Here is a 25,507-nt window from a genome sequence, read left to right on the forward strand (position 1 = left end):
TGGCCTTCCTAATAATATTAAACCTAAAAACTTCTTCTAAGCCTTGACAGGACATTCAGCGGTTAGGCTTTACTGAAAACCGCGGCAGTCCTAGCCGCCTAAAAAATTGCCGCATACAAAAACAGATACCAGGTCGCCAAGGCGACTTACAGAGTCAAAGCAAAAGTTATTTAGATTGATAAAACCTAAGTGTCTCAAACCCTAACAGAGACCCTATTCTGTCTTTATGGTAGTTCTTAAATTTATGTACCAGGCAAATCGTTTATCATTTTAAAGACAGCCGAAGTAGCCGCGTCACTTGGTTATTTTCCTCCGCTTGCGGGAAGCCTTTTCCTAGGCGCTTAGAATAGATATCGTGTAGTTTGCCTAGGTCCATGAAAGCCTTATTGGCTTTACCCATCGTCAAAACTAAATTTTTCATTTAGTCTTTACAAATTCCAATTGCCAAAAGCCACGCAAAAATATTTCACCAACGACTTCTTATAGCAAGTCACGCAAATCAACATTTTCGAATTAGCTAGGTGTGGTTGAGAAAGGGGAGGGCATGTTAATTTCGTATGTGCTAACGTAGTGCAGTATCCATAATCTTAAACACACCTAGGTAATATACGAGACGACCCTACCGTAGGTATACGTGCAAGTTCTTAGACGTTCGCACTTACTGAAAGAATTATATTTACAACTCAATCAATATTTCAAAACAGATATAGAAATTATGAACGCATACATGCTATATAAGTCTGCAATCTATTTGAAGCTCTACAAACGGCGTGTATCGCAATTCAGCGTGTTTTAAAACTACTTTCCACATTTTGATGCTCTCTTCATAGTGTAATAAAATATAGATCAGCAAACCTTCCACATCATCAGGCTAAGCAAGAATATAAGAAGCAGAACGAATTACCTCTTTAGTCTGTCAATTATTTGACAACGCGTGGAACCAAGGGGTAAAGTACTTTTGTTAGAGCGAAACCCTTTCTAAAATAGTTATATGAAACAGATTTTTACTCTGAAATAAATTCTAACATTACCCTCGCACAAACCCTATACAAATTAACTTCCTTACAGTCTTTAAATTAAGCTATGTTCACACTCGCACTTGAGTCGGTTGAGAAGTGATTGCCCAACTATAAAAGTTTTTAAAACTTCTTCCCTCATTTCCAGTTCGAAGCGATTTCAACTGCCTCGGTTCACACATTAATACGCTGTCTCTTTATGCGTAATTTGGTTGGTGCTGTCTGCTAAGGCCGGTGAATTTATCATTAAGACTAGTCTCATCTAAGGTAAAATTTTACTGAAAACTAGAAACTAGCCTCCAAACCCACTTGAAGATGGTTCGCGACGTAACTTCAAGAATCCGTGTTTGTATTTAGCTTGTCGAGTATCAGTTTTGTTCACACTTAATTTTGGAAAGCTTTGAATCGCTTCGAACCGTTTTCCCATGCAGGTGTGAACGTGCATTTAATTAGTGTGAGGTAAAGTGGTAATGATTTACTTCATGAAACATATTAAGACCTTTTCAGATGATACAACGTTTTGACTCCAACTTTTTCATCAAAAAAATGACCGAACTTTCTTCGTTTCAAACGAAAAATCTTTTACATCCAACATTTAGAAAGAACTTTTTGCTAGCCAATAAATAAACAGCAATGATTACCTTAACCATGGACGGTATAATATATTCTTTTCCAAATGAAAGCAACTAGACAAATTCTCGTTAGTCTTTCCTAATGCAGTTTCTAGAGACACTAGTTTAAATTTAGCTATAATATATTTATTTATACAACGCTAAGTTTAAAATAGAGCTCGGCATTTTCGATCAATTATCCACAAATTGGTGGATAACCGATTATTTATAAACAAATTTGTGGATTATAATACGATTTAACATGTAAGTTCTGTGGATAATTTTTGGGTATGGATAAAGATAAAATAAAGTGGATAATTGATCGAAAATGCCGAGCTCTAGTTTAAAATAACGGAATTTAGAAGAAAGGCTGCCAGTACTATAAATAATAATTAAAAAATTGAAATTTATTAGTTATTACCTTGGCGGTGCATTTCAGCGCCATCTTTTAGCACTAAAAATAAACGTGGGAAACTCAAATTAGGCCTAATATTTGTATAGAGCTATTTCAGAGGGGGTAATGGCTACGTCACCAATGCTATTTACCCATAGAGAAAACCCTCACAAAATGTCCGCCCTACACTCAAAGGCAGGCCCAATTTTCGTAGCAGACGAAATTTTTACCCCACTGAAATAGCTCTATAGGTGCTAGAAACCTCATTTATTTAGTTAAAATGTTCGTATCAAAAAGTTGAGTCAGCAAAATTTGGTCAGTGGTATTTTTATTAATTTGGTTTGATTTAACTTGTACAACTTCTGATTACTCAACTCAAATTGACAAATGTAAATGAATGAAAACGTTGTATCGTCTGAAGACCTTTACACTATTCGAGTTGACAGTGTAAGAGATACGTTCAGCAGAATTATGAGTAGACATAAAAATCAAAATGAACACTGATATAATACTAATTTGTCAATTTTTCATTACGAGTTGAAACACAGTGAAAACACTTATTCCATAAAGTTGGTTAATTACTAAAATATTCGAAATATTATATTAGCCGTGAAATTTTAAACTTAGTAAAGCAAGTCAAATTAGAGAACTTTTAATAAATAAATGTATTTTAGTGACTCGTTCTACCAGAAAATAAGATAAACTAGTGCTGCAACGTCTATTTAATAGTATAATTTGTGAATATAAAAGAGATCTGGTCATAGTTGAAATCTTTACTTTTATCCGATATTTGGTTTGGTCAGAGAAATATAGGAAGAAGAGTAAAAACTCAAGATTGAGAAGCTGCCACTCAGATTTCGGTATCTATTTGTGGTTAGTCATAAATATTTTATTATACCGGTATATTACATTTAAGATGCCATTTTTTCTACCGCAATTTTAGTGACAGTAAATCAATAAGAGGCGTTTGCGGATGCAGTTCCATAAGCATAAAAGTCGAAGGCGGGTTTTTTAATGCTCTTTCTTTATTTTTTCATTTGGTTACGATCAATTAGATTAAATAAAATTTTGTCACTTAACATTAATGTATTGCTTTTAGAATGAAATAAATTTTTCTAAACGATCAAATAGGTTAAATTTCGTTGATAAATCCACCCAATTGAGTAACCTTTTAGTACGTGGCGCTAATTTTAACCTTCCTGAAGGAGTGACCAATACCCAAATTCAAACGCGGTTCATCAACACTACTTTCTTTCTAACGAGAATTAGCTTTCGGTAGTTTTACATGTGTGCTTGAACGCAACTTTAGCAACTAGCATTCTACTACCTTCAGAGTTAGGCGGGACACGTTCACCCAGATAAAGTAGACGTTCAAAATTTGTATATTGTGTTACAAGATGCGTTTGTATGGCCTCTTGAGTCTAACGTTAGCTGTAGGTGAGACTTGGAAAGCTACTTCTTTGAACCTTTATACCTTGTCTATGTAAAGGTCAGATATGAATTCTCCTTGGACATTTGTCAAGGTTTAGTTTTCAGAGAAATTATACAAGAGAAGCAGTCCCCAGTTATTGCTATTCCTCGTAGAAGACACACTTTCGCTGCATAAATTTGCGCATCTGAGAGAGAATCTCGAGATCCAATTTGTTTTCTTCGGATTTCATATGAATTCGAAGGATTTTGCGAAATTTCCCGTGATTTCCTTGGATTTTGAGATTTTGGATTTCGTGAATTTTGTAACGGATTTCGAGATTTCTTTACTGATTTTTGAGTCTCATTTTGTGATTTCTTTGCTTATTTTGTGATTTCTTTATTGATTTTGTGATTTCTTTATTGATTTTGTGATTTCTTTGCTTATTTCGTGATTTCTTTGCTGATTTTGTGATTTCATTGGTGATTTTGTGATTTCTTTGCTGATTTTGAGATTTCTTTGCTAATTTTGTGATTTCATTGCTGATTTTGTGATTTCATTGCTGATTTTGTTATTTCTTTGCTGATTTTGTGATTTCTTTGCTGATTTTGTGATTTCTTTGCTGATTTTTTGATTTCATTGCTGATTTTGTTATTTCTATGCTGATTTTGTTATTTCTTTGCTGATTTTGTGATTTTGTTACCGATTTATAATTTTTATGGGATTTCGAAATCAGCTAAAATACGTTTGATTTCTTTCCGGACTTCTGATTTTGTTATTGATTTCGGATTTCTTAAATTGGATTTCGCTTGTGGCGTACGGGATTTCGTGAATGGCCGACACTTTAGGGAATCTTCAGTCGTGTTTAAAATTTCCTCGTCCAGGCTTTTCCAACATGAGAAACTAACGTTTTCTCTTTTCTACCGTAATGCGATCAATGAGACGAGCCAAAACGTTTTCCCGTTATTTACTGTCTCCCTTTCCTTAATAAAACATACCTTTATAGAATCTCCCTGCGTATTCAAGTTTCTAAGACAGTGTAGTGTGCTTCCTCATATATTCCTTCACTAAGATGTAAAATAATAAATATTTTATTCTAAATTCATGTCTATTTTTATTTACAGTTGCTAATCCACCATCAGATGACATCATAATTAAAGAAGATTCGAGTTCAACTACTGAAACAGAAGATAACAGAACAGATATAAACCCAGAGAATGGTATGGATCCAATTGATGCAGTTATTTTTGTTACGTTATGTAGTCTCTTAAACAAGGAACACGCAAGAAAAAAATTAAACCATTAAAATTCACGTAGTTGATTGGCAATAATGGCTTGTTAGGCTTTAATTTATATTTCTACTCTCGCTTATTTTTCGTAATGTGTTTTGGAACTAGCCCTTCCCCCTGGTTTTTGTCAGAGTTTGTGGTTAAAGGGAATGCGAATTTTCAATTTCATATCATAATTTACCTTGAAAGTGGTAATATGTTACACTTTCAAGTCTCTACTTTCAAAATATCAAGTTTTTAATAAAATTGAACCATAGTTTCTATTTTTAAAATCCATTGAAAAACCACGAAAACTCAGTTTCGATATATCAATAATTTTGTCTTGTCGAGCTTGTTCGCCCGTTTGATGACATCACCATGACGTGAGGAAAAGAAAGCCCGGGAAATCATATACGCGTCTCGAGCTTCTCGCCAGTCTAAACTCTGGGTCTGATAGCAGAGGTAGTGGCCGACGCGAACACCATCTCACGTGAAAATATATCTGTGACGTCAGCCTACGGGAAACGTTTTAGCCTTTCGTAAAAAGTGGATTTCAAATCAATTCATATGAAGCATTTTCAAATGCATATTGCCAAATAACCAAAAATCGGCGAATTAAAAGCTTGATATTTTTGAATTCACAGAAATTAAGTCTATCTTTTATATAAATCAGAGGTTTTTCAAATGAAGCTTCTCATTCCCTTTAAACTTGACTTTTCTAAGTATGTTATAAAGGTTTTCTAGATATTCAATTATGTAAAAACATGAAGTAGGACAAAATAGTTCGAAATGTAATTTGTGTAACTTTTATAGGGGTTTATGCAAGCGTAGACAATGACTTACCTTAAATCTACCTTTTTCATCGATTCAAGAAACGTCAAACACTAACCTAATTTATCAGACAGCTCAGCTCAGCCCTGATTAATTTTATCCGCTCAAGGCTATCAGTATGGCTGCCGCAACGTCTACCTAAAAAATAAAAAACGTTTAAAGAAGCCACTCAAAAACATGTACAAGGCTACAAGCTATATTTTTTAATGGCAGGCATCATGGGTTGTGTTCTCTCACTAAAAGTTTAGAAGAATTTACTTTAAAAAATGTACTTGTTAACAAGAACTAAATAACTTCAAAGGTTAAACTATAAAAATATTGCTACAGCCAGAAATAATGGATGTAAATGCCTTTAAAGCAATACTCTGCTGCGTTCGAGCCCCTTGAGATTAACTTCACTGCGCCCGGAAAAAGGAGAGAAAATGTGCTGCCGCCTAGGTGCGAAAGCCTGCAATTCAATTTTTCCTCTAACGGTTTTTCAATTCTGCCCTTTCTCCCACCGGTTTCCCACGGCTAGGCAAAAACAGTTGTTCCCCTCTTGCGAGTCTGTTTTTTTAGGGGGATTCGAAGAGGGAAAAATACAACTGTCTTCCCCCTCCTGCAGCGCCCTTTTTCTCTCTAGCCGAAGCCCAGGCTCTAGCCAGGGAGAAAGCTCTAGCAGATCTTTGGTGACGCGATATGCTATACATGTTTCTGTTTATAAAATGAGGAAGAGATGAGTGTTTGCCTAAAGACGATCCGATGTAACGGGGCTCCAGGAGCCCAGACAACCCGTCTCTCTCTTTTCGTAATGCCCCTATACAACTAAAATATTTTTTGGTCGCTTTATAAATAGAATAATGGCATCCCATGCTAAAAGGGGGTACTGCCATTACTCTATTCGATAGCTACAGAGTAGCTATAAAAATGTTTCATTATAAAATTATGTTTTACTTGCCAAAATGTTAAAAAAATTTATCAAAGAGGCAAATAAGGACATGCACTTAACAAATCCTTTTTTCACATCAAATTACACAATTCCTACAAATGAGATTGAACATGGAGCAAAAAAATTTATAATTTATTAGATCAAATTGCAAATTTACAGTCGTAAAATTGAGTTTTTATCATTCAATTTAATCCGTGCACAGTCTGAAATGAAATATTTAAGTAATAAGTTTTATTCAAAATTATTGTGTGTAATCGGCAAGTCTTGTTTACAATATCGGAATGAATTAATTTGGTAAAGTTGGCATTCTTACATAATCCCTCCTTGCGTGGTGAATTCGCTTCCGCTTTGGCTGTATGGACATTGTTCGCTCTGCCCCGAGGCGGAATCGGGGCTAGCGGCTGCACATATGACTGTACTTAAAAGATTACAAGTATAAGTCCTACCCTTGATAATGCTAATTTGTTTAGACGTAACCCCTCATTGCGGCGAATCTAAGAGTGATGAATGGTAATACCCTCAGTTTCTCCCGATTTTTGTCTAGAACGGCAAAAGAACAATACCGATAGTTTCCCTCTTTTTATCAAGGCCATGTCGGACAGGTTGGAGGGTAGGCTGATCTACACTTCTATATAGAAATTAATTAGTTTCTAAATAAGGGTATACATACCCTTTCTAAAAATTCTACACTATCCCTGAATAATATAGGTTATATTTTATTTTCATAAAAAGAAGTTTTTAATTCGAAATGTCAGTATTTGTCGGATGAAAAAGCGCCGATTTTCTACTTCATCGGCGTGCACTCACGAAATGCGTTAAAAAAATTGTAATAAATAATAATAAAAATATTAGTCATCAGTAGATCTAATATACTATATACGCTAAAATTTACCCGTTGTTTCTTATAACATTTTGATTTGAGTCCTAATTATGCGAGAGTAAATTCCCGGGTAACGGCTATTGTAGAAACTATTTTTCAGCGTTTTTAGCCACATCGTTTGATGTACATCTAACGATGGGGGTATAGTTTGACTTGGTCTGAAGTAACGTTCGTCTTTTTAAAGGGAGAGTGAAAAGATGGATTTTTGATTTTCAAAGGATCGGGATTATTATTTGTCTATAACAGTGCATTGCAAATGCACTATGCACATATTAATGAACGCACGTAGACTGAAAAGGGATAAATTGTGTTAAAGGCCGACTTCCAGCGAAAAGAGTTCTAGCGAACTGAAAACCGAGCATCGAGACTAACAATGGGGCGACCGTGCCGATTTTCGAAGCCCCGCTGGGGAAAAAGCTGGAAGGGTTCTAACAAACTGAAAGCCATGCAATGTGGTTATAGCGAACTGAAGATACACAATAAAAAGCCTTTCCTCTCGAATTTTTGCTTTCCTCTGAAGGAAATTCTCTATTGTGTATCTTCAGTTCGCTAGAACCATATTGCACGGCTTTCAGTTAGCTAGAACCGGGGCTAGAACCCTTCCATCTTTACCCCAGCGGGGTAAAGATATAACAAGCCTAAACAGAATCGTTCCTAAACCAAAACTTTCCCACGCTCGGAGCCTCGGATGGGGAAAGAAATTCAAATAAACCCGGTACGAGAGAGAGGAAAGACGCGAGATTTACCAAAATTCGGACCCCCAAACCCAGCGCTTCTGCAAGCCACGGTTTCTGTTATATTTCTCAGTCCCTAATGTAAGGTCTTTGTACCACGTGACTCAATTGGCCAATGGGGGCTGATGTACATATTTCAAATAAAACGTACACGCCTCCTGAAGGTCTCGCCATCTAGCGTTAAAAATCGGTACTTTACGGAGTAGAGTATTCCTTTAAGGGAAATTGTGCAAAGATCAGGAAAAAATAGTTTTATGCACTGGCACGCTCCTTTCCCATGTATATTTATATTTATAAAGTTTTTCAATGATTGCTGTTCGCACATCGCAGCACCTAAAGTTAAAAGCATAACCCTAAAATACTTTCCGTAAGTATGGGTCGAAATTATATTTTCGACGAGCTCGCGTCTATTTATAAAAGGGTTTAAGAGCGTCTCCTGGTGCCACAAATAAAAAATCGTCTGCACTACCAAGAAAGGATAAATAACAATAGGTCTTCCTCTATTCTGTTCAAGTTTGGAAGAGAATACTTTGAATTACGATGGCGGAGCAGTATTTAATTTGGATCGAATTTATTAACAATGATGATGTTTTAGACGCTACTTAGACCCATACTTATGAAGAGTACTATATCGTTATGAGAGATCTGTTAGCGGCAGGTACAAGGTTCACAATATTCTATTTAAGTCTGGAGGAGAACCCTTTAAAATATGACGCATCGGTTGCGGTTTCGTAAGTTGTTTATACCATGGACAACGACGATTTAATAGACCTTCGCGGCAGACCCATACTTATGAAGAACATTAAGGAGCTATGCTTAGAAAAAGTAGAGAACAATCAGGAGTTTTATTTTTACGTCTATAATTATCATTTCTTAGGCGGGGGCACCATGTTGGTTAGAAGAATGTTCGCTCAACATTTGCAAGAGCAACAGGACAAGGTCAACAGAGCCGAACTGGAAAAGGAAAATGGAATAGAAGTCGAAGCTCTCAAGGCAAAGGAAGCGCTGTTAGCGACAAATATCTGTGATACGATGACGGGTAAGGAGGTAATGGAAAACAACGTTTCCGAACCTCTACCATCAGAGATGGACACGGTTGAATCGTGCGTGAAAGCGGCTGCTAGGTAAGTGAACGAATGGATTATTTTTCTTGTAATACATGTTTTTACGCAGTTTCCTTCTAATCCTTTTTAATTTAATAACTTGAAAGAATTTGTAATATTTGTTTTGTTGAAAAAGACTCCGACAGCTGGCGTCACATCTAGAGCATGGAGAAATCCCCATCGCTGTTTTACAAAAAACACTCCACTATGCAGCGGGAGTTCTTGATACGGTGACGATTGACGAAACAAACAGGTATATAACGTTTAAGGTACTTTAACATGAATAGATAATTCAAAAGAAATCTAAAAACCAAAGTTATTTGGTTGAAAATATGAAATAAGGCAACAACAACAAAAAAAATGTTAGGGATGGATTTCGACATTTTTAAACATGGAGAAACAAAGTTGCCACGTTAGCTGGTTCAGCAGCACTTCATAATCCACCGGTCATTAGTCATTTAGATTAGAATGGAAAGCGGATTGACATCTTCTTAACACAGGGTTCGATATGAAAAACTGGCCAAAGGTCCCACAATGCTCAACAAAGCCAAAGAATTAGTTTTTCGTTTATTTATCGCTAATGGTTAAATTTCAATTGATTTGATCCTGTCAGGGTGTTTTGGTTCTTTTCAATTCAAGTCCAAAAATCGTACAGCCCTTGATACATTGTAAACTAGGTTAAGAAATATCCATCAAAATGCGCAGAACGTTTTCGTTAATTTTCTGCTCATCATTTTAAAAGATAATAACATATTCAAATTATGAAACCATACAACCAGTTAAATTTAGCCAACCTAGAAAATTTCCATTCATGTACTAGGTTTTTCAAACCCTGTGTTAAAACGTTTCAAAACTGTACCAAAATGGTTGAAATTTTGATTTCGAAATCATTGCTCAAAGACAGGAAAATCTTAAATTGAAATTTGAACCTCTTTTATCTGCAGAAATATTAGAGTTGGTTTTCTAAAATTCTTGAAAGCTATTTTCTGTCATATTATTTAAGCAAATGGGCAAACTCTTGATTCTTTTGCAATTAAAAGTCCGCACACACAGTTCAAGATGAAATCCTTATGGATATCCGTTCCATTCTTCGGTTAATATTTTTTTATAATTTTATTAGAATGTCTTTGAAAATATCGGGGAAAAAAACCAAAACTTAAAATATTCTGTGCAATTGAGCTGCACACTCAATTGCCTCAAATTTCGTAGTTCCTTTCTTTGAGCTAGGATTTAAATGAAATCCTGTTCCATTTTGTGTAAAAAGATTAATCGAGGAATTAGACTTGTGTATATTCAAGCAATTTCCAAGGATTGTTTCGATTTTGAAAGTATCTGTCATTTTGATCCCTATGCCGATGAAATAGCAATAAGGGTAGTTGGTTTTCAAGGCTGTTTTGAGAGTTCTACGTTCATTGTACCATAAGATTGGCAAAGTTTTGACTTGAATTTTTTTGCAGGTTTTCATTAAATGTGTCAAAACCCTTGAGTAACTGTGAACATTTTTAACACCGCAAATTAGAAATTAAAATGTGGTTAAATAATTATAAGACTTATTTCTGTTGATTTAATGATTGTCAAAAGACATGCATAATGCGAAGTTTCCTAGGATTTTCCTCTATTGTCTTAAAGAGAATAATAGATATTAGGAGCAAAAACTTATTCAATGAAATTTCACATAATTGTTATTAAGGCTGGCAAATCAACTGTGACCTGCTTGTATCTGAAAGTGGCTGATTTAGTCAGATTAATTGCGAGTTAAAAACGTACAAATTTCTTGCAAGATTTTACAGGTTCATTACTAAAATCTGGGTATTTAGAGTAAACAGAATGAGGTACTTCAACTAAAAAAGTCTGACAATACTTTGGTGCAATGAACGTAAGAAACTCGAAATCACCCTATATTGATAATGCATGGAATTAGAATTAATTAATTGAAAATAGCTTCAAGCATCTTGTATATTTAGTTGCTACTCACCAATGTAAACAATACATAACGGCAATTCCATGCCTGCTCAACTGTCTTCAAACAATTACTTAATATTCAAAATTAAGTTGTTCACTCTACCTCAAACGCCAGTTCCAGTTTTACTAAATATTTCTTCGTTTATATAAGGTCGAAAAATGTTGTAGATATATTTCCTTAGGATGCCGGTTTAAAATAGCACTGCAGGAACTAGCAGACAATCGCTGTTTTATGGGGATAGCCTGTATGAGCGCCATCTAACGGATTTACATAATAGATAAACGCTATAGGTTTTGTATTTATTGTCAAGTAAAATAGGCAATGAGTTTACAGCTACAAAATGATGTTGATTAAGTATAAGCTATACAAAAATAATATTTAACCCACAATATGAACAATCAGTTCCGAAATTATTAATGGTAAGTATTATACCCAAGAAATTTGGTATGTGTGCAATATGTTCATCATTAAAAAATACCGTAAAAAGATGTTAGGTAATAAGATACATTATGTATTGAACCCTACATTTAATCGCTTGTTCCTAACTTCTGCTGCATTTCTTCTTCTATTGTATGTAAAATACACTATGCAGTATCTAATGTATACAGCACTTTATGCACAATGCTTTCTTCATTATCACCACTGTGAAACAGAAACTATTTCGACACTAATGCACTAATGGTGTGCCCAGTCATGCGTTTTAACATAACATTTTATTGATCAAGAGGGTTACTTACTGATTCTTATCGTGTACTTTGTGTTGAAAGCATGAAACTATGTATGTTTTTATACAGGGTGTTTTCGAAAAGTCCATCAATAATGAAAGGGCGTATTTATTGGGCCATTTTGAGTCGAAAATGTTCTATGACATTTTGCCGTCCGACCCACGGTTTTCGAGTTATGATTTGAATATTTTAGGGATGACCCCTTCATTAAATTAGCGCTGTCTTTCAATTTCTTAATTAAATTTAAGGGGGTCATCCGTAAATTACTCCAATCATAACTTGAAAACAGTGGCCCGGACGGAAAAATGTCATAGAACATTTTCGACTCAAAATGACCCAATAAATACGCCCTTTCATTATTGATGGACCTTTCACAAACACCCTGTATAAAGACGGATTTAAGAAAAAAAATGCAAAAATTGTATAATATAAAAACAACTCCTAAAATATTTTTTACGATTAAAATTTATTATCTGATTAATTATAACATTAAATACTTGTTTCCTGCTTTTAATTCAATGCTCTCACACAGAAAAAATCTGGACTGTTTGAAACTACTTTTAAACCAAACCAAATTAAAACGGTGAAGTGCAAAAAGTGATGATATTTCACAAATCTCTTTAAATATAAAATAAATTAATTCACCAATTTATTACATTCTCCTATATGAACCTAAAACTGCAGTTTTAAATTTTCCGCCTTAGAATCTCCTAAATATCTCATAAAATAGATGAAAGTGACACTTCATTAAGTGATTCAATAATATTAAAATATATGTGAAATGTCATGATTTTTTAATTGATTAAATAATGGATAAAGAAAATTATAAATCCAGGACATGGAAGTTCCTAAAAGTATGCGTGTATGAGTTTTCTATAAACAAACAAACACCTTTGGAAATTTTGAATTTGCAGAGAAAACATAGCAACAGGAATAGAAAGTAAGCCCTAACCAATATACGTTGTAGCAGATAATACATTTATTCTTTGGTCTTTGCCTTATTAGTGACTCCTGTTTTTTTAATATTCATACGTTAGTGAACTTTCCAAATTATTATGTTTGAGAAACCTAGAACATACAAGTAAAATTTAACTCTAAAAATATGACTAGCAGCAAATAGAAACCAGAAGTTCTTAGCTTCTTTCTCAAGTGCAACCTTCTACTCATATTGCTATGTTATTTCTGGTCAAACCACAATTATCTCTACCACTTCGTATATTCGAATCACCATGTTCAGAGTTGAATTTTCTTTCCCTCGTGAACAAAGAAATAAATAAACCCTTTAAACATACATGAAAAACCGAACACAAAAATAATCGGTAACTTTAAACTTTATCTCTAACCATAAACAAAAATAAGCATAAACGTGAAATAAGCGTGCGCGTAAAAACCCAAGTTGTAATTGAAATTTCTTATTCAGTCCTGGTAGAAATATTTAGATAAAACTTGTCTTTCTGTACATTGCAAATGTATATGACCACAGGAAAAAGACATCTCCGGGCAAAGAACTTCCACCTCCATTGTCTCCCAGGAAGATATCACCTCAAGTATCGAGACTTTTCGTCACTCAGACTAGACAGAAGACGCCTCTAACGCGAGTAGCCTCAATCGCTACGTCGTGCCCTGGTCAACAACAACCCATACGGCCCCCCACAACCTCGAAGGCCGCCGCCAAACTGATTCTAGGATCGCTGGACGATTCCGTTGACGTCAGTGATCAGCGTAAACTTCCACTAAAAGAACTCAGCGCCAAGATGTCCAAATGGGCCAGGTGCAAATTAAATAACAGCCCCCGTATAACTCCTCTAAGCCTCTTTCATAACCTAAACCCAATGATGTAAATTTGAATAGCTAAGATCCCTCTAATATTTTCCTTAAAATTAGTACATAAAGAGTTTGCTTTATGTTTTGAGACCCGTTAAATGTTCGGACGTCAAAAATAAAAATAAAAGTCGTAAACGTCCATGATGTAACAAGGCCTCGGAAGTGTTCAATATTTAAAATGACGCACCGAGAAGCGTACGAGATTTCGAGTAAATGTTGAACTTCTAAATATTTACGATGTTAACACCACCTCGTTTTTGAAATGGCCAGAATAATAAGTGGCATTGGTGGCCTTCCACATTGAATAATTCAATGGAATCGGTTTTACAAAACAGCTATCGTCAACATTTCTCCACAGAAGACACATTCAAAGCTGATCTGCGTCTGTGTGACTCTGTGAGTGAGAAAAAACGCTGAAAGTCCATTTCTGTAAGATATGGGAGCTACTTTATTGACAGTATTCAATTTGAATTGTAAAATGCACTGTGAAAGTTGGAAAACATCACGATCCATGTGCATTTCGAAACGGCCTAGAAAGGATTTGAGGCGCTAGTTAACCTTAAAAAGTTCCATTATGTCGCATTTTGAGTCTCAAATCATTCAAGCGTTTTTATTCTAAATTTAAATCTAAAATGTTTTAAAAAAAGCACGCTAATAAAGTTAAAACGTAACCCGTTCATTTAAATTCCCATTAGCACGATTTGTCGTGGTTTAGTTAACCCGTATAATTTAAAAACTTAAATATATTCCCATCCAGATTTAAATTTTGTCTCATGACAAGCATGTATCGAAATATTTGCCTAAATTAATTGAACACGTTCGTAGTTGAAGTGTTTATGGGTAAGAGTTTTAGTTAGAAAAGTAAAAGTAAAGAAGTACATCAAAACCGTCTTTGAAAAAAAATAGTGAAACATGATTAAATATCAAAGTGGTTCCTCCTATGCCATAAAAAACATGTTATATGGAGATGTTTTTTAACTTGAATTGCCAGAACTAATGAGGTGAATAAACCTTATCTTTATTGTTTATTCGATAGAAGCTCGTGTGTTTTAATCTCCTCGTGGGTAATTAAGTAACTAAGCACTGCAGGAAAAGGGTCTTAGATTTTAATTTCATTAAGGAACTTAAAATTCAGTTTAAGCGAAAGAAAACTACTGAAATTTGTATCAAACTCAGTTGGTAGAGACGTGGCAATGCTTAAGAAGTTCAGGTGTTCAACTAGTTAATAAAGCCTGTTAAGACTAAAAGCTTTAATGCAAAACCAAGCCATTTGGATTAATCTTCTTCATAACAGAAGCAGACTGTCCAAGTGGGAAGAAATCTATGACGCCGAAGCAACTAACAACTCGCTGGGTAATTTGAGGGATGCTAGGTTATAGAGGGCTACGAGCTTGGATAATTCAAGGCCCACGTCATGTAAAGGTTGCCCAGTGCAAGGGCATGAATGGTTCGCCAACACTCGAGATGTAAAATGTGATTTGATAGTCCATCGTTACCACGAACACAAAATGTCGCAGCAAAATAGAGTATAAAAACATAAGATTCGAAATGATGGGCAGATTTATAGGAGCAGCTAGGGTTGTTGGTGTTTAAAAATAATTAGTGTATTTAGTGAGTGAACACCTTTAGGCAAGCCAGGTGATGTTTTGGGCTTAAGATGACATAAAACTTTGTTCAATAAATTTATTGTACAAACGCAAGAATTTTTCTTTCGCTGTTCAACCTAATATCTAACTTTAATCTACCTGTTGCTAGCTTCGGTATAAACTTCTGAAATTTGACTATTGACTTCCAATATAAGTTACATCATTCAGTATTAGGGTCTTGAAGTGCAACTATTATTGAATTCTATAAAAGCAATATTTCAAACCGAAAATAATTTGAAATCAACGTCTAAAAATTCGGTTTTAAAGATTGACATTTCAACATGGTTTTGATGAACTTTTAAATGAAATATGTAAAAACATTGTATTAGTTTAAAGCTAAACAATACCGGCTAACTAAACACGGGTAACTAAAAAATATATTTTAAATTCGCGTAACGTTTTCTTTCTGACCCACGAAACACTTGAACAAGATTAACCAAAAACTGTCCCAGATTTTATCCCATGTTCCTAATGCCAATTAAATATGCTATAGGCTTTATTACCGTCACTGTGCGAAGATTTAAAACAACATATGTATCCTATCCAACTGCATGACACCCGTCGAGTTACGTTGTATTATACACCAAGCTGCAACAAAATATACCGTCCATTTGAATACCTTTGGCTTTGAAATATACACAGTAAAAATGTTTCTATATAATGTGTCTATTTAATGTTTCGTGTCTTTGCATGTAAATACCTGGGGTTCAGGTAGAGTAAATATGTTTCCCCACGTCTATACAGATTGTTAAAAGTAAAATAGCATTTGGGATATACATTTCATTGTGTTTCAAATAATCAAAACAACATAAGCCTCACTTAGAGTATTTAAATCTGGGGTATTTACTACTATAAGCCTTATAACTAAGACGGGTCTTACTCAGGCAAACATTTGATAACGTTCATTCTGACTCGAAATGAATGCTACGGTAGGGATATACAGTATTTTAAAGTAACAGGAATGAATAACAGAAATGCTATTCTTCATTTACATTTACGACTTACACCCCTTAACGCAAAACATGTTTTATTAGTTTTTTTTAATCTACGTTTTAATAGCGGTGCTATCGGAAAAGTATACTATTTTTTTATGGTAGCTTCTGAAAAATATAACTCTATTCTACCCCGTCCCGTAGAAGGATCATGGACTATGACGAGCTCCCAAATATGGCCTGTTATTCATTCACACATTTTTAACAATACATTCCTGGTTATTGTAAACGCTCTTAAATGGTCTTTTCATTTTTAACAGTCTGTTTGTTGTGCCATTTTTCTTTCTTCCAAGCTACACAAGCCCTACTGAATCATATTTATGTATTTATACAAATGTAGTAAGTTACTTAGCTTTAGTTTAGAAAACAATGAATATAAATAATTGTGATTTTATGGGGCTTCGTGTACACAGCACTTTAGTTTTAACTACTCGTATAGAGTACTTTTGCATAACTTTCTAACAAAACCTCAATGACCTTAGACTAAACAAAACCAGTAAATCTATTAAGGGCTTTCCGCATTTAGCGTAAACATTAGTAGTAATGTACTGTCTCTGATGTAGAAAGAGACAAGAACCAAGCATGTTCAGAAATGTTTTACCATTTTCGACCATGCTCAATCCATAGAATATTTTTGACACAGATAAACTCCATTATCCACGTTTCTTAAAATATATTGCACGCTTTACCTACCGTCTCTTAAAACATTTTGAAGTCCGTAAGAAATAATCTTAATAAGTAAAACAAATTTATCAGATTTTTAAATCAACTAAACGACATACACATTTTAAAATATATATCATGTAGGAAGAGTTCGATTTTCTTTATGAATTAACCAAGGCCATGGAAATCATTGTACACGTACAATTTGACCGAAGCCGTTGTTGTTTTGCATGCTGACAATATTAAAATACATTGAATCTTGATTTTTAACGTTTAAACTGCTGAAAAACACGTTAAAATGCCAGTACATCTGACAGTTAATTTATTAACGACAAAGCAATCGGTTTAGAAACCAAAAGTGTGTATATAAATGGAAAAAAGAATACTTTGTTCAAACTTCATGGCGAAGAGTAATAGGAGAACCCTCTTCAACCTGAAAGAGTTTCGGATTTAAACCGCCTTCTGCGTTAGGTTACAGTTAACGACCGTAGCACAGGGATTTTGCTAGTATAGACATATATAGAAAGGCTGGTAGACACTAGCACTAAGAATTAACAGTTTAGCATCGTTATATTAATTTAGGAAGAAATGCAATAAACGACAAGAAGCTCATCACCGATTGGTTTGTTGTGTAGTTTGCTTCTCGTTTTACAAGAAGTTTGCAGCTGCATAACTAATAATAGCTTAGATCATTTAATTAGATTAACTATTCATTAACCATAAAATATGCGTTTGCGAAGGGGCTGAATCGCTCCATGAGCGCAAAGCAAAAGTGGGAACAAAAACGCTTTTCAAACCTGAACCTTGTTGTGACGACGAAAACCAGTTTCTGACTTGAACTAGGGCGTCCGCAAGAACACCGACTTTAGACACGGAATGAAATACGTTCTTATTTGGATCATTGATCTAGTGTAGTTATTTGTATTTCAAATAATCGCTACTCTTTGTTCTCTCGAACAATACTCCTACTTCTGAAAACGGAGATATTTCAATTAGTTAAGGAAAAACCATTGTTTTAGGCCTTGACAAAATGTAGCCAGATTTCCTTGACCCTACACGAAGGTTTAAATACAAAATGTTTTGAATCCATCGCGATGATTGGCTGATGAGATCACGCCGGTACAAAGCGAAAACTAAAAAATGTAGCTTCCTCTTTCATAAACCGCGAATCATATGCTAAAATGCGTGAGTTTCCCAACACTCATGCTGAAACTGCGTTTCAAATCCCGTCATTAAAAGCAACTTTCAGTTTCACCTTCGACGCGTTTCAGTGGCTTTGCAAACGCACCCTTACAAATAAAAACATTGCAATTTTTTACGACTGGCAAAGTATTTTAATCTTTTACTCGTTTAAGACAAGTTAATTTTCAGCAGTTTATGTTGAAAAATCAAAATTCCGGTAAAATATACGTCGTAATTAAATGGAAGGCGATTGATAAGTGTTGATCATATCGTGGTCCAAATGATGAAAAAAAATTATCTCATCTTTGTTTGTTGAATCATCTGGGTCTCGATCATTTGGACCTGTATAATATCTATTGAGTGAAGAGCCTTTAGGTGTTTCCCGTTGATAACCTTTTAGAAACATACAAAGTAGTTACTCTATTCCATGAACCGTAATAATTATATAATATTCATTCATACATTTATTAAAATGGCGCTAATAATAATCCTCAATTTTGGAATATAGGAAAATTATGGATGAGGATGATGAACTTTCTGAGGTTCAAGCGGATGCCGTACCGAATGAGGTTAGAGAATGGTTAGCGTCAACGTTCACGAGACAAGCGGCAACAACGCGAAGGCGTTCCGAAGACAAGCCAAAATTCAGATCGGTTGCAAACGCCATAAGGGCTGGTATCATGGTTGACAGGTAATGATAAACATAAAGGTATCTCATATATAAACTAATTATCGCAATTTAATGTAATTCCAGGCTTTATAGGAGAATGTCAAGCTCAACATTAATACAAATACCAAAGAAAATAGGTTTTTTGTTAAAGGTATTTTGTATATACATAATATTTTAAAATTTGTTTGTCACCATGAAGTAAGTGTTAGTTGAAATACCAATGTCTGCAGTGAATTGTAGAAATCACCTCATGTTTGTTATTTGTCTTCCGTATTATAAGCAAAAACCCATATAATACCTAAGAAGCTTGGGTTTGTACTGGGTCGTTAAACGCTTGCCAATATTGCGGTGATGCAAGAAGGAATCGGAAATAGTTAGGGGAACTTGAGATCGCGGTATTTTCGTACGTTCTTAGGTCTTGTATGGGTTTTACATAAGTCATAATACCTTGGTACTGTAATTTCCAAAAATAAAAAAACTCCATTACATTTAAAAGTTTCTTTGTTAATAGTTTATGGACGACTGGAGTTTTGACGTCTTTTCGGTGCAAGAAGGAGCTCCAGGAAATGTCTTGCGTTATATAACTTACGACTTATTGAATCGTTATGGTCTCGTTCACAAGTTCAAGATCTCAACTTCCGTTCTTGAAAACTTCCTAATGCAAATCGAGGCTGGCTACCAGAGGCACAAAAATCCATACCACAATAACCTCCATGCAGCAGATGTAACACAAACCGTCCACTTCATGCTTTGCCAGGATGGATTAGCCGTAAGAAATGATTTTGAAAACGTACAACCATAGCATACCTAGATAACGCGTGTGTTAGCATAACTCTGAACGATCCTTCTCGTGATAGAAACTGTCAATATAATAGACTAGGCATAAAATCACTATCTGACCCAACCCCGTCCTTCAGCTTAAATTCATAGTGTACAAGCTTTCAGTTAGTGTCAAAGACATTTTTTTCATGATTTACGACTTGAACAGTATAAGTATTATGAAGTTTGGAAGAGATACGGGATTTTGAGAAAACGTTTCTTTCCCAATACGAGAAGGTAGTGAATCTGGAAGTCATAATCTTGTTCACGATGTAAACCAAGACATATAAAATTTATATCAGGCTATATAATTTGCATACTTACTACTAGTACTTAGTACTAGAGGCTTCAAAACAATACATCATGTTTCTTAATCAACTCTTCAAGGAAAATATTGGACTAGAGTTTCTTGAAGCTTAACATAATGTCGTCCCCCAAATTTTTTGACAGAGAGACACGCCATCTTTTTATTGATTTACATGTTCACAAAGCAAAATCTTGATAAAACGAAATACAATTGAAAATTCCGATGCTGGTTTAGTGGGATTAGGGAACAGACGCATACCTTCAGAATTATAAACTTAATTATTTTTCAGAACTGGCTTACCGACTTGGAAATATTAGCAGTAATAATTGCTGCTGTGGTTCACGACTTCGAACATACTGGGACGACAAACAATTTTCACGTTATGTCAGGGTAAATACAAGATTAATTTCTTGACGTGTAAACCTTTTTATTTTCATTTTGTGTGATAAAACCAAAAAATATCTTTAGGTCCGATACAGCACTTCTCTATAATGACCGAGCAGTATTAGAAAACTACCATATAAGCGCCGCCTTCAGGTTAATGAGGAAGGAGGAGCACAATATCTTGGCCAATCTTTCCAAAGAAGAGTATAGGTATGTTTTTCAAGTGTTCTTACATTTTGATTTAGATCTCTTTCTGAAAGTATAATAATTAAAATTGTGGGCAGTGTTGTATGAATTTAGATCAAAAGTCAAAGTCTTATAGTAGTACTGTCGCGGTTGGTAATCGGTCTAAACTAATTATTGATTGTGATTATTTCATTAGGGAATTCCGTAATTTGGTGATAGAAATGGTATTAGCAACGGATATGAGTTCTCATTTTCAACAGATCAAAACGATGAAGACAGTACTAAGTCACCACGAATTCAGGTAATATTAATTCGACTTACTTAATAATTTATTTCAAATTCTATTTTCAATTATAAGAAAAAAATTTACGTAAACGATACATTTTTTTTTCAGTATGGACAAGCCAAAAGCATTATCGCTAATACTGCACTGTTGTGACATCAGCCATCCTTCAAAGCCATGGAATCTACATAATCGATGGACGAAAGCATTAATGGAAGAATTCTTTCTTCAGGTAATTCATAGGTTTTACAGCCCTACCCCCAACCAATCCTCCTCTTAAATTGAAAACACTTCAATTTTACTTCTTAGGGTGATAAGGAGAACGAACTTGGTCTGCCGTACTCACCTTTATGTGATCGTAATTCAACGTTAGTGGCTGAATCTCAAATCGGTTTCATAGATTTCATTGTGGCTCCAAGTATGGAAGTTTGTGGCGATTTGTTGGAAAAACTTAGAAGCCACATGCAAAGACCGAGCAGTTCTGGTAATACTTCTGAGATTGTCCTTGAGCAGACATTACACGAAGAAAACGAATCTGGCAAAGGTGAGATAAGTTTCTTTCGTAATGTTTTTCATAAAGGTTTACAATGACGTAAAGTTGCCACTGATTTAGTTGTTTGCTAACTTTACCTTGTTACATGGATGATCCAAACCCGTTGGCACAGCTCGTCCTAGTCCCTAGATTTCCTTAAAGTTTCTATTTGGTAAATAGGTCCTTGATCCACCCAAAAAATGGAACTTTGTTCCTAAAACACGCTTTTTTTAATACGTAAGAGCAAAAAGAGTACATTTTGAGCTTTATATAGCGAGAAATTACGTAATGTAATCGTTTCAGAACTTATTTTATAAGAATAAAAAAACTGTAACATAATATTAAATATATTGCAGAAGTCTCGAAAAGCCCACCACCAACTCGTTTTGGTTCAGCAATATCTTTGGATTCGGTTCCACCACCTCTTGGTCTAAATAGAAAAGATGTAACGTCTTGTTCCGGTGATTCAGTTCCTGGTGGGTGTAAAAAAACTCACAGCAGCGTTCCATCGTCTCCTAGAGGTGGACTCACTAGGATATCATCTACAGGGTCAAAGATGGATGTACATCGGCCTTGGCTAAAATGTTTAGCAATTAACAGAGAAAAGTGGCAAGAACGAGCTGCTAGAGGTACGAGTGTGAGATTTAACCGTCTGTAATTCCTTGAGTTTCGTTAATTTATGTAAATTATAAACATAAGTTTAGCTCCAAAAACTCTTTTCGCCCCATTATCCAGTATAAAGTTAAACATTATATCAGTTGAATTTGATAAGGAAAATAAACTGTTAAAACAAGGTAATTTTATTCGCTATTGGATTAGAAAAAAAAAACTACTGAAAGTCAGTAATAAACCTCACTGAAAGACAACCTTTGACTTTTTACTGATTTTCAAAGCTCTCGATATCAAACTGTAATTTCCGAACTTTCCAGCCAATACAAAGCTTAGTGTTAGCCAATCTGTTTTGGAACCGTTTCCCCGCTTTTCGCGTTCTTATCATTGCTTCGCTGAGAAGTTGCCCTTGAAAGAAAAAGTTGGATTTTGCATGGAAATTCGGCATATTATATATTATATACTATATATTACATATTACATATTATATATTATATATTATATATTATATATTATATTATATATTATATATTATATATTATATATTATATATTATATATTATATATTATATATTATATATTATATATTATATATTATATATTATATATTATATATTATATATTATATATTATATATTATATATTATATCAATAGAATGATATAAAAGCTTAGTATTTAAGTCTGTTAGCTAATTAATGCATTTCTAAGTGGTTCTTTCTAACAATTTTCTTTTTTATAATTTTATAGATGCGGAAATTAGAAACTTACAAAAACAACAAAAAGAACTTAACGAAGTTCTAAATAAAGAAGATGTCACGGCAACTAAAATTGCAATTAAGGAAGAGGATATTAAAGACGATGTCACGGCAAATAAAAATGCCATTAACGAAGAAGATACGAACGAAGAGGACCCTGACGAAACTGCGGCGATCTGAGGGGCAAATTATAAATAAATATATATTCTATGTTTCAACGAAGAACGTTCGTAAAAGGAAACGAAATCGATTGAATTTGAAAAAGATTTCAAAAATGCTTTTTAAGGAACAATTGAATGACCATTTCAATTAATGATAGATCTCAGGCTCAATGTAGTCGCCAAACTTACGAATTGGTTTGCCAAAAACGAAGAGCGATGTAAGGTGCTTACGTAAAAGCGGAAAACATAATATTCATTCCCACAAAAGTAGACTCCTTCACCCGGAATTGTGTTAATTAATATTAGCTTTAACTTGGAAATGACAATATGAAACATAAAAATCGGAGTTCAAACATAAATAATGCATAAATCTCGTATATATATATATAAATACATGTACTGTATAAACATGTTTGGCAATAACGTTTTACTTTCATTATAGACGAAGAAATCTCAAAAACAAATATTATCGCTTGACCATTCTTCAACATGTTTTACCTGACAGTGTTTCTAGGATTGAGCTTCGGTATTGCAAAAAATAACCCCTATAAATGCCGGCACAAAAAGGTCCTGTCTAACTGAGTCTTGGCTATATGTCGAGATTTTTTACAAGCTTATCATTGGATGTAATTCACTAACAAGTATAAAGGTTCCGAGAATTCATTGCGAATTGGTCGATAAATTCAGAAAATGTTTTGAAATTGAAATAGTTTTTCTTAAATGTTTCTACAGTCTCTTTATGGAAAATTCTGATGAATTTTTCATAATAATAAATAGCAATCTAGCTTTATTATATAAATACATATTATATACATTTAATAGGACTGATCCACGGGTTTTATTGGGTTTTACCCACCATAAAAACCCACTTAATAAAACCCACCAGTAAGATCTTCAATTTTGATTAAATTAAATGCTAGAATAATTTCAATTTAAAGATAGTTTAAGATATTTGTTAGCTATTTTTAGTTTCAGCTTCAAATGTATTATTTAATAATATTATTTTTTATGAAACATTTTAAGTCTTTTTTTACTAAAAGAAATTACTGTTGCACACAAGAAAAACCCATTAAAACCCTGTAGTCTGGGTTTCTTTTAATAAAACCCGCCTTTTTTAACCCTACACTTTTCACGATACGGTCGCTCAACAAATAATTTTTTAAGAAAAATTGCTTTAGGACCTAAGAACGACTCGAAATGCTCTCCCGTGTTTAGGAAAGTATTGGTTTAGTAAAACCCACTCGGTAAAATGAAATCGTTGTATAGATAGTTTTCACACATGGAGGATTCATACCATTTACACCAGGAAGCCGGGCTATCTGGAGGACAAAAGCAGACGGGTTTTTGTCCTCCAGATAGCCCGGCTTCCTGGTGTAAATAGTATGAATCCTCCATGTGTGAAAACTATCTATTCCCACGGTTAGGGGCGAGAGATAGAAAACTGTTTATCTCATATAATAATGCAACGGTCTCTATTATTACCTCTCCGAGTGACGTATGTCACGGAGAGGTTCTAATTTCGACGTGTGTGTGTGTCTGTCTGTGTGTTTGTCTGTTGTTACACCCACGTGACCGCGTTCGCAGTTTCCAAATCGGAGCAAACGTGTTCGCCATTTCCGAACTGCTTTCACAGTCACGGAAATGGCTCCTTTACTTGAGTTCTCACACCACCATCTTCTCGTCTTTGTCCATCCCACACGGACACCAGTCTGTACTTACTGGCTTCTAATCACCACCATCTTTTGGTCTTCGTCCATCCCACATGGACACCAGTCTGTATTCATTGGCTTCTAATCACCACCATCTTCGGGTCTTCGTCCATTCCACTTGGACACCAGTCTGTACATACTGGCTTCTAATCTCCACTATCTTTTGGTCTTCGTCCATCCCACATGGACACCAGTCTGTACATACTGGCTTCTAATCACCACCATCTTCTGGTCTTCGTCCATCCCACTTGGACACCAGTCTGTACATACTGGCTTCTAAACACCACCATCTACTGGTCTTCCGTCTATTCCACATAGACACCAATCTGTCTTATTGGCTTCTAACTCCATAGTCATCGTTTGGTTTAAGACATTCGCGGCGATCAGCTAGGGTTACGAGAAACGTCTAGCCTCCCTAGGGTGGGTTGTCCACCAAAGGTTTTCGCAATTGCGGTTGTTCTTGCTTTTAACTGTAGTTCGACACCCTTATATACTACCTATTTGAGTAAGGTAATGCAACCGGCGTATGCTTCATTTCAAACGCCAAAATTAGTCAAGTCTCTCAAGAATGTCTAATTGTTCTTTATCAACGCGATGTAACGCTCTATAAGGCGAACAACTAACGAAGAAAATATTTAATATTAATTATATTTATTTTAATATTTAAGATAATCTAGTTTCTCAACTCAAAATTAAAACGGAAAGAGTTAAAAAGCAGCCTATGTTTTAGTCTGTGTGTGTCCGTCCGTTAGTGCACCGCGTTAGCAGTTCGCTTTGTTTTGTGGAAAGAAATCCTACAAAACCTTAATATTTGGTTTTCTCATAATATATTATTAATATATGGAAATATTTTTCGTAATTTCGATGCCTTTAGTGGTTTTGTAGCTATAAAGCTCTGTTTCATTCTGATATCCCAAGAATAT

At 34.7% G+C, this 25,507-nt stretch overlaps 1 protein-coding gene and 1 long non-coding RNA gene across 2 annotated transcripts in view; one reads left to right on the forward strand and one right to left on the reverse strand.

The window, feature by feature from the left end:
* Positions 1-24,047, forward strand: part of LOC149708846 (uncharacterized) — a 159,359-nt gene extending 135,312 nt beyond the window's left edge. The window contains exons 3-16 of the mRNA XM_089863880.1: positions 4,554-4,649; positions 8,948-9,194; positions 9,310-9,426; positions 13,345-13,632; positions 18,677-18,859; positions 18,923-18,989; positions 19,350-19,607; positions 20,254-20,354; positions 20,433-20,558; positions 20,731-20,835; positions 20,929-21,049; positions 21,127-21,361; positions 21,706-21,978; positions 22,707-24,047. Coding sequence (XP_089720006.1) covers positions 4,554-4,649; positions 8,948-9,194; positions 9,310-9,426; positions 13,345-13,632; positions 18,677-18,859; positions 18,923-18,989; positions 19,350-19,607; positions 20,254-20,354; positions 20,433-20,558; positions 20,731-20,835; positions 20,929-21,049; positions 21,127-21,361; positions 21,706-21,978; positions 22,707-22,894 — 2,405 coding nt within the window. The 3' untranslated portion in view covers positions 22,895-24,047. The remainder of the gene's footprint in view (positions 1-4,553; positions 4,650-8,947; positions 9,195-9,309; positions 9,427-13,344; positions 13,633-18,676; positions 18,860-18,922; positions 18,990-19,349; positions 19,608-20,253; positions 20,355-20,432; positions 20,559-20,730; positions 20,836-20,928; positions 21,050-21,126; positions 21,362-21,705; positions 21,979-22,706) is intronic.
* LOC149708851 (uncharacterized) lies at positions 6,572-8,285 on the reverse strand. Its single transcript, XR_016380034.1, has 2 exons — positions 6,770-8,285; positions 6,572-6,659 (listed from the first exon to the last, which is right to left on the reverse strand). It is a non-coding gene; the product is annotated as an uncharacterized LOC149708851 (long non-coding RNA).
* Positions 24,048-25,507: the final 1,460 nt, after the last annotated feature.

The sequence above is a fragment of the Phalangium opilio genome, unplaced genomic scaffold (genome assembly GCF_054372755.1).
Source record: "Phalangium opilio isolate 3A_F unplaced genomic scaffold, DU_Popi_V2 ptg000013l_1, whole genome shotgun sequence".
NCBI lineage: Eukaryota > Metazoa > Arthropoda > Arachnida > Opiliones > Phalangiidae > Phalangium > Phalangium opilio.